This window comes from Cenococcum geophilum, assembly GCF_001692895.1.
Source record: "Cenococcum geophilum 1.58 unplaced genomic scaffold K441scaffold_3, whole genome shotgun sequence".
Classification (NCBI taxonomy): Eukaryota; Fungi; Ascomycota; class Dothideomycetes; order Gloniales; family Gloniaceae; genus Cenococcum; species Cenococcum geophilum.
In genome coordinates this window covers 3,995,809-4,006,078 of record NW_027137561.1, presented here as the reverse complement: position 1 = coordinate 4,006,078, position 10,270 = coordinate 3,995,809, and the positions used below count along the sequence as shown (strand labels likewise).

General features: G+C 39.3%; 1 protein-coding gene across 1 annotated transcript; it reads left to right on the top strand.

Moving 5' to 3' along the window:
• Nucleotides 1–7,929: 7,929 nt before the first annotated feature.
• On the top strand, nucleotides 7,930–9,649 carry K441DRAFT_627102 (FAD/NAD(P)-binding domain-containing protein). The gene is made up of 6 exons (XM_067646158.1): nucleotides 7,930–8,159; nucleotides 8,221–8,488; nucleotides 8,546–8,677; nucleotides 8,724–8,796; nucleotides 8,851–8,931; nucleotides 8,975–9,649. The coding sequence occupies exons 1-6, from the start codon at nucleotides 7,948–7,950 to the stop codon at nucleotides 9,622–9,624; spliced, it is 1,416 nt and encodes a 471-aa protein (XP_067509452.1). The 5' UTR covers nucleotides 7,930–7,947; the 3' UTR covers nucleotides 9,625–9,649.
• The last annotated feature ends 621 nt before the right edge of the window (nucleotides 9,650–10,270 follow it).

The following is a 10,270-nucleotide window of genomic DNA, read 5'->3' as shown; positions in this document are numbered from 1 at the left end:
TAGATTAATTTTTGGAACTTGTTGAAGACGTCTATTTAGCCGCCTTTATATTAGATATATAGAATGGTAATAGCTCTAATAAGCAACCGTATAACGATATTAAATTCCAGATAATATATTATATACTTTAGGAGGTTAAGCTATTTCTAACTATTTGGTATGCTGTTAAATATGCTAATATAGGCATGCTAAGGCACTTTGTTGACCCTCTTATTGTCTACTTTTTTGGCGCGTCCTAGCTTAACTATAGCCGCGAGATGTTATTCTATTAATGGAATCTCTCCTTAGTAAACACTTCTGAATTATAGCATGCAATACTATCCTCTAGGCTTATTAACTGGCCTGGTAGGGTTACTATATATAAAGTAATTAACCTTAGGCTTAAGCATCTTAACGGTAGCTATAAGATTAAGATGAAGTGTTATAAGAACTTAACCTATAATGTAGATATTATATTTAACCGAGTATATCTATCTAATACTTAGGTTAGAGCGTTACGTAAGAGAGTAGAGGCTATATTTGGCGAGTATATGCCCGGGACTTATACTACTGCTACTGCACTACTAGATATATTTTTACTTGCTTATACCCTCTTTACTTTAAATCTGGCTAAACCGTGGAGTGCTAAATAATTGGCTAGTAGGAAGTTTTTTGATTCTTACAACATCTTATAAGAAGGCATTGAGGTGCTAGCGGATAAAGTTAATTAGTTTAACTAGTAGCACGTCCGATAATTAGGTACGCTTAGGGGGTCGTACCCTTTTAATACCCTAGATGATCTTGATGGATTTGCTAATATAGAAGATTATGCTAACTAGGTTAGGGAGGGGTTAGATAGGGTTATTAATCTAATAATTAATCTTATAGGAATTGGAGTAGCTGACTAATCCCTAGACTTTTATAAACTTCTATAAACTCCTATAAACTCCTAAACTAATTAAATACCTGTATTTATTAATGCTCTAAACCAGTATACCCGTAATAACTTTCTTAGGTTAAATTTACCTAGTCCTTAAACTCCTGTAAACTCCTGCGAACTTCTAGGCCAATTAGATGCCTATATTTCTGTTTAACTAGGCTAACTAATCTATACGAACTTGTGCACGAACTTATGTACGACCTTTTATATAACCTTTTATACGACCTTTTATACAACCTTTTGTATAAATTTTTATATAAACTTTTATATATAAGGCAACGACAGAACCCGGCAACTGTATTTAACTACTATCTACCTATACTACCTACTGGATAACTCTAGGGCTTCTATAACGCCTTATAGTTAGGCCTATACTAAATAGTGCCGTTGTTTGGGATTACCCCTTAGATTAATATAGCTGGATTAAAGCTTGCCTGCGAAGGATATTTTGCGGTTTGGTCTGTACCGGACAGTATTGTTATCTAGGTTTTACCCCTTAAATTAATGTAGCTGGATTAAAGCTTACCCATAAAGAACATGCTATAAAAGCCGCTACTTTAGCTTACTAAAGTGCTAGAAAGCAACGCCAACCCCCCTCCCTCCCCCTTATACTGTAATGCTACTACCGCTAAAACCTAGTAGTGGACCACTAGATAGCTTGTACGCCGCTAAAGACCTTAGCCTAGGAGGTGGGGGTAAGGGATCCTTAGGGTTCTTACACTTCCGCTTTAAGAGGCTGCACCCGCCGGAATGGGCCGCTACTTGGTAGCGAGCGTAGGTATTCCTAGGCCTATTTACCTGCTATGCACCCTTTTTAAAGTATACCTAATACTCCTTACCTAAGGCTTAGCAGGTAGTGCATTGCTTACTATCTACTAACTCTACCCCTAACTCCGTCTCTATTATCCGGCCAATATAGCCCTAGTCTCTCTGCTTATTCGGCCCTATAGCCGCTAACCCTGCCGCCGACTGCGACCACTATTTGCCTTAGGTGGTAGGGGCGTATATAGTAGTTGCCTTGCTGTAGGGGGCCTAAGCCCATAGTAGGCGGACGGGGTTAATACACTAGGTGAGGGCAAACCCGGCGGTAGTAAGGGCCGGCGGCGGGAGGGCTAGTAATAGGGGGAGGGCTAGGGCGGGAGTAAGGGCTAGGGCGGGAGTAAGGGCTAGGGCGAGAGTAGGAGTAGGAGCCAGAGCCGGGGCCGGTAATAGTGATGGTAGTAGTGGTCTATAAATATATTTAAGCTAAGTATATACTATACAGTTATTAATACTTACGGCTTCTTTTCTAACTCCCTACCGCCAAACTATTTATCCTTATCGTTGTCGTCGTTGTTGTTATTGTTAGTAGCGGCGGCGGCGGGCGGCAGCGGCGGTGCTGCTATTACTGTTGCTGTTACTACTGCTACTGCTATTACTGCTGCTATTAGGAGGGGAGGGCAGCGGCAAGGGCGAGGGCGCCTATTAAAACCAGTTAGTTATATTTTACAGTTAATGGTTAGAGTTCTAATACTAACTACGTCTTAACCCAGATTCTGCTAGACTAAAGCTGGCGATAATAAAGGAGGGCCGTAGCCCGTAGTATTCTCTCCTTATTAAGGAGGACGTTAGGGGGGTACGCATGCACCTAAAGAGCAGGAGAAGACATTTTAAAAGCTTTTTATTAAAAGCTTTAATAGGAGACGGTTAATAGGTGTAAGTATAAAGAATAATTTTAAAGTGGTTAAAGATATTATTAAATGAAATTAGAATTTTAATTTATATTTACTTTAAACTACTATAAACTCCTAGGCCAATTAAATAACGTACTATCTTCTATAAACTTCTATAAACTCCTAGGCCAATAAAAATAACGTACTATCTTCTATAAACTCCTATAAACTCCTAGACTAATTAAATATATTCTATATATTAATATAAAAGTTCTCTAAATCCTTTAGAGTTACTTACCTTATACGCCCTCTCTTTAAAATAGGTATAAAGGTTAGTATTTTATTAGTATTTAAATCTCTCTTTACTAACGGCAACCGATATATTGATGGGGTCGTTGGCTTTGTATTTTTACGCCTCTACCTTTATCTTTTTTAACTAGGAGTAGCGCTTTTCTGCGTATCTAATATATTAATAACTGGCTGCTAGATATTTAACTGGCTGCTATTAGGGCTATACCTAGCGGCGTTTACTCCTAAAGTGCGAGCTTATTTAAGCTGTTTTATAGTACGCTAAATACCTTCTAGTATACTATTAGGTGGGATAGGTACGGTTAGTAATAGCGATACTAGCGTACCAATAACTCCGTTAACCTATTTTTTTAGTTATAAGGTTGACGGCGGTGTATTAACTCTCGCTATATCTAATGACGTACGCTTATTTGCTTTGGCCGTCTTAATTACACATAACTGTGTAGCCCTTAATACCTCTTGTCTTGCAACCTATATAGCAAAAGTGTTATCCCTTTTATAAATAGTTGCGGCGTAATTAGATACACTGGTATGAGATTCCTAACTATGCTAGCCCTGTAGCTCCTATAGCTGCTATTATTGCTTTCTTATATGTTTTATATCCTTTATCTTAGTATATAAATTGTTAACCTCCCTAATAAAGTACTAAAGTTGCTCTACTAATAGTTGCCTAGATTCCTTTTTATAAGGCCACGTTTAAAGTAGAGGAGCTTTAGTATAGAGATAATTAAAGGTTAGTGTGTTCTAAAAGTTTGGTCCTAGTTTATACGTATATATAAGCTGCTAGCGGCATATTGTATTTATATACGTAGATAGCGGCATAGGGATATGCCTGTATATACTGCTATATAATGCTTCTGCCTATATAGTTGCCTATTTATTAATAAGAGTTAGGGTAAGGTAAGCTCGCGTACTATTTCTTAGCTAAGTAATTAGTTGTGGGATATCTGGAGCCTAAGTAAGAGTTAGAAGTAGTGCTGGATTATAACGACTATAATATTAATCTGGTGGTATGCGGGTAACCTAAACTTGTAGTAGTAACTGATTCTCGCTAAGGTAAGTTAGAAAGGCCTTTTAATGGCATATACTGTTAATTATTTCTATCTATATAGCTAATAGCCTAGCGCGATAAGATATCTCTGCCTTGCTCTAAAATCTAGTTATTGTAGTGTTATTAATAGGAGTAGGAGCCTGGCTTAAAGCTAATATCTAAAAGGAAATACTTTTTATATTACTTGCGTTGCCGGGCGTATAGCCGTTGGCTAATTAACTACGTGCTATTGCTTAATTAGCTAGTAGTCGATTCCGATATGGCCTACAAGTGGTTTTCTAAGGTGCGTCTGGTTGTGACTATAGCTGTTTAATTTTTAGTCTATTAATACCTTCCGTGTTAAAGGCCTAATACAGCAAAAATATATAACCTTTACTAGTTTAACCGTAGCCCCGTCTACTATAACTAAGACGCTGCTAATAATCTGCAAGACTCTTTATAATTAAATTTTTTTAAAGCGCTACCTGTTTAATATCTAGGATATTAATACCTATGCTAAGAGAGGTTGTTGCCACTATAATCCTTATAGACGATAAGGATTTCTTAAACTCTTTATATTAAGTAGTATAATTATATTTTTAAATATATGCAGTATATACCTGGACTACATTAGTAACGCAACGAGCTTTACTATTGGTATTAGTAGTATACTGTTTATTAGGTGTAAAGGTTGAAGTCTTTATAAGGAGTGCTCTTTAGAAGTATGCCGCTGCTTTTTAGACGGACCGACGACCGTCTATAAAGATAATTATCTTTAGTATTTACTCTAGGACTGCGGTATTTAAATCTATATATGCGTTTAATAGAAAGTATAGTGCGTCTTATAAATCCATCTTACCTTTACTAAGCGGTAGTATATAGATTAAGACATTAGGGCGATCTATAGAAGTTTTAATAACCTTAGTCTAGTATATACGGTTACCTATAAAGCGAAAACCGGTATTACTAAGAACTAGTTGTTTTGCCTCCTTATTAAGTATAGTAGAATAACTAAACTAAACTACATTTTGATAAAGTATTGTCCGTAGCTTGCCTAATATTATAAATATCAGTTAGAACAATTCCTATTGCTTTACTAGATAATACTTATTAATTATAATAAGTCTAATCCTAGCCTATAGTTTTGGGCTCTTTAATATATTTTAGAAAGACTTTAACAAGGCCTGCTTAGGATTAAGAAGTATGTGTGTATATATACTATCCTTTACTTTTTTAATTAGGGCCTTATTTAGGCTCTTACTTTTAGTAGTAATAAGACACGGATTAGAACTATTAAGCTTCCGGATATTATCTAACTATTTATTGCTAAGCTTGCTTAATAGGACTATCTAAATAGTAATCTTGCCTATTAAGATTAAAAAAGTATAAAAAATAAGACTCTTTTTAAAACCCGTGCGTGTAATAAGAAGTATATTACTAAAACTAAATATTAAATATCTTAAGGTGCGTATCTATTCGAAATAAGGGGTTTAAGGGCGGCCTTTTAGGTTTATATACTGGAGTATTTACTTAAAATATACTTTTAGAACGGCTATCTATAATAGAATATTTTCCTTACGCCAAGCTTCCTTAATAATAGATGGCAATTCTTCTAGGTCTATTAAGCTAATTGCTGTAATATAACCTAGTTATAGTGTTAGACGTAGATGAATCTCTACCCCGCCCACCCTCGTCTTCCGCTGACCCTTGTACTATTTCTTCCTATAATCGCGATTTTGTTTAGGCATCTAATTAGCCTAGGAGTTTATAGGAGTTTATAGGAGTTTGTGGGAGTTTATAGGAGTTAAAAAGAATATAAATTGGCTGTGCTCTAATTAGTAATAGGTGGTATGTATAGAGGAGTAACGCTAGATATACCCTAGGGTCCTATATATAAGCGATTTAATTGGCCTAGGAGTTTATAGAAGTTTATAGAAGTTTAAAGGAGGTTATAGGATTTGGCTAATAACAAAAGTAGATATAATATAGTTGTGGTGTAAATGGTAGTAGGAGAAACGGTTTATAAGTATTATAAATATTTAAATCTAAAATATAGTTAAGGTTTTGCATAATATATTTTATACCTTTAACTGCGTTATAATTAGCTTTTATATATATAGAATTAAAGACTATTACCTTAAGATTAAAATGCATTAAACAAAGCATTAATAACTATTAGTAGGGCCTTTTATAGAGCTAGTTAAAGTTAAAATACGCAATCTAAAATATTTAAATCTTATTAAAGCGACGCCTATAAGCTTTTAGACGCTTTATAGAGGATTTTATTGGGTAATAGGGGTGCGTAGGGGGCTGAAATTAGTGCGCTGTTCTAATTGGTCCAGGAGTTAGTAGGAGTTGGTAGGAGTTAGGGCGCTATTCTAATTGGCTTAGGAGTTTGCAGGCGTTTTAGAGGGTTTATGCGTTATCCCGTGTCACGGAATAAATCTTCTGCGGAGCGTCTGATTTATGAGATAACATGCGCTGTCAAGGCGTCCAATAAACATGGCCTGTGCGCGAACACTAAAATAAGAATTAGTCCCCACCATAGAATCTACATAGCTTCGCACCGCTCTGCAAAGAAGGACCTTATTAGCAGGAACACCTTAAATTAATCTAATCGCGATTAACTCAATAATATGGCATATTTAAGATTTATTATAATAATTCGGGACCTTATATTAATGGGATCCGAAATTTCAGTTTGCTATATTTTGGTGTTCGCGCACGGGCCACATATATTGGACGCCTATCTTGACAGCGTATGGGATAACATATGCGCATTTCTTACGATATCAGCGCCCAGGCCTCCGCTTCCAAGCTCTGTTCCCGTTGATGAGCGATTCCCTGTGCCGATGGTACAGAGGTACCCGGATGGGGCTAGTAAGTGGTCTGTATTTGTACGCAAGTTATGACGGATTGTGGGCTTAGATTAAGAAATGTATATTAGTATCCCTGCTTTGCGTGCATCTGTTATCGATAACGGGTTAGCCAATCAAGTAAGCTACACGAGATACTAGTGCCCAATTAATTCTAGTCGCGATTTAGCGATGCACAAGCGGGTTAAGGGATAATGCAGTCTTTGTGCAATTCCCTTGTGTGAAATCGGGAAGTAGAGCCGGTTAAACGTGGGGAAGATGCTTCTGCGTAGGAAATATAAGGAACGGTTTCAGTAACCAGCGCGGCGGGGCATTTCTGGATATCTATTATAATTAACAGCCCGGAAAATAAGAGATGGCAAAAAAGTCATTGAAACTCCGAAAGCCTGCCATCGCTACCGGCCTGGTGGGGATCTCCGACGCGGCGTCAGCCCTTGCATGCTCACCGCCTGTCGTTAAAGCCACTAGAGAAATTAACCGTAACTATTCCTTTCCCCTGGTAAAATGGGTCCTACGGTAATCGATAAGAGCTAGCTAATAGAATCAAATAAGATCAAGGCTCCGTGATCATACGCGTACTTTTGATTCTGGTGTTTGCGCACGGTCCAATATCGTAGAACCCTACCAAAGGGATAAGCGTTGCTGCTGTCACTCTCAAGCTTGTTTATGTTTTCCATATTCGCGTTCCCAGGATCCAGGAGGAATCTTCCAGCCTCTCCCGTGCACATGCTTATTGTGCATCCATGAAGCGACACTAATGTGCTGTCCCCGAGGTCCGCCCCAAAGAAAATCATAAAAATCGCATACAGATCGAGCGTTGCAAGCCTCATTGTCACGCAGCTGAAGTCCTGCACATCCATCTCTCCATTCCCCCTTGAATCCGGACTGCACAAGCGATCCAGGGTGCTCATGCTAACCTCGATGGGATATCGTCGTTCGTTTCAGCCTAGGCACAGCCGAACTGTGAGGTGACGTGCCAACGGCAAGCCTGCCGAAGTTGAGCATGCCGAATCGTGCCAGCGCATAATGCAGATGGCGGAAAATTCATTGCGTAAAGACGATAAGATGGAAAAAGGAAAGTAAGTATAAGAATGAATTGTACCACATTCGCATTGGCGTTTGAGTGCTGTAATTTGATCCCCATGAATTTCATATTCAGCAATGAGGCTCACTTTTGTTTGGTTTCTTGTGCCACCAATTTTTTCTCAGGGAGCGTTGGCATGGCCAGCAAAATCAAAACCTCCGGTTTGTATTGTCGGGGCGGGCCCTGCAGGGTTGACTGCAGCGAGCAAACTTGAAAGCAAGGGTTATAAGACTGTGATATTCGAGAAGCAGCCTGAGGTTGGTGGGAAATGTCAAGCTTATTACGAGAAGTAAGTGTTTAGTACTGGTTCCGGCAATGGCACCTAAGACACAACTGACAGCCCATGCCAGCGGCATTTTCCACCCCCTAGGAGCTGCATTCTATTCAAATGCATCCTTCCCAGAAACATTAAAGGTCATTAATACTTCAGGAGTACCTTTTGTACCATTTCTGCTTGCGGGTGGTAGAGAGGGATTCACGTTCAACTGGACAACAGGCAATATCAAACCCGTGCCTCCAGTGTCGATTCAGTTTGTTCAGGCCGTGGCCGCAGAACTACCAAGATATGTTTCCCTCTGGCAGCAGGTGTTTGCGCCGATCAGTGTTCCCGGCTACAAGGTAAGCACTATTGAGGAATCAGGAATGCCGTATTGAGTACTGATGCTTGAAATACAGAAGGGAGTGCCGGCTGAGTTGACAGTTTCAACTGTGGAGTGGTTCTCGAAAAATGGATTCTATGCACTCCCCATATTAATAGTTGATCCATTGGCACTTTACGGCTACGGAGATATAAGAGTAGTTCCAATTGTATGTTGAGGTAGCTTTTTCGTCTCGAATACTGACAAGATATCAGCTATACACCCTTCAATACCTGACCCCAGACATTCTTACGGCATTTACTGGACAACATACCGCATATTTCACTGGTATGTGTTCCAATTTAAGCGAAATATTGTGTAACGTCTTACAGATGTGTACAGACTTTCATGAAGTGTGGGTGCGGTGGACAAAGACATCAATTAAAAGTCCCATATATACCAGCACCGAGGTCAACTGCATTGGTGAGTCCCATCCTACCTTCAAAGACTTCTCTAATCCTCGAAGACCGTTCAGGTTCTCAACCAATCGTCAAGTACAGAAATAAAAATGTGCGCTATTCCAGAGAATGTCAGCAGAAATGTTCCTCCGTTATTATTGCCTTTCCGCCGACTCTTGAAAACTTAAAGAAAACTGGCCTTGATCTCACTAGATCTGAAACGGAAGTCTTTGCTGCAGTCGGCGTCAATAACTACTTTTCCGCGGCAGTCAAGTTGAACATTCCGTACGGAGTATCATTCATCGCGGCAAGCAGCTCTCCATCTATACCACCGCCTAATGTCGGAGAACCTGTCGCTTTGCTTCTCCTTAACCCGGCTTCTCAAATCGCAACGTCGTGGTCCTGGGGTCCATATCGCCAATTTGAGTCTAAAGAGGAGGCACGAGAACTTTTGAAGACGACGCTGTCAAAAATCAACAAGGATCCGAGAAATGTCACAGCGATGAGTGTCCCGGTTTCAGAGATAGATATCAGAGCATTCCGCAAATGGGACTACTTTCCTCACTTCGACAGCCCGGAATTAAAGAATGACTGGTATGGCAAGTTTAATGCTTTGCAAGGCAAGGAGAAGACATTTTGGGCGAGCGGACTTAATGGGATGGAGTTGGTGGAGTGGGCAATTAGGGCTGGGCAGGATGTCGTAAACTCGTACTTCTAGTTGTTGTTAATAGTCTTTATACTAGTACCCTTACTATTTATTCTATTAATGGTTTTCATCATAAGCCTAACAAAAAGGTTTAGTGACCTTAGGCAGTGATGGCAATAATCAGTTAGTTAGTTACGATTATGTTGTATTATATAGGAACATAACTAACCTAATCATAATCGCACCTGGTGATTATGTTATGTAGATATAACTATATAATCACCCGCGGTAAGACCACCATATAGTGGTGATAGAGACTTAGTGTTAAGAACTAGATTTTGGCGATTATCGCCAGGGGTGCTCTAGATATCCGTGCTTAGCGCTAAACTAATTAAAATATATATAATATACGTCTGTGCGGGCTTGTACAAGATCTAGCGTACATAACGCGTCGTGATACCTCCCTTACCCTTTTGTTTACTACTAATCTGCCTTATCTTTGCCACCTACTCCCTCCCTAAGCTATGCCCTCCTAAGCTAATACCTACAAGCCAACTACCACCTAAAAGAGACCTCGAGAAGCAGACACTACTAGTTCAACACTAAGTAATTATGATTCGCGCGAATTTAACGATGTAACGGCTGCCCGCGAGAATCCTTACCACGAGATTGGTACACTACCTATAAAACAACGGCGCAAGCGTAAGGATAATGCTCT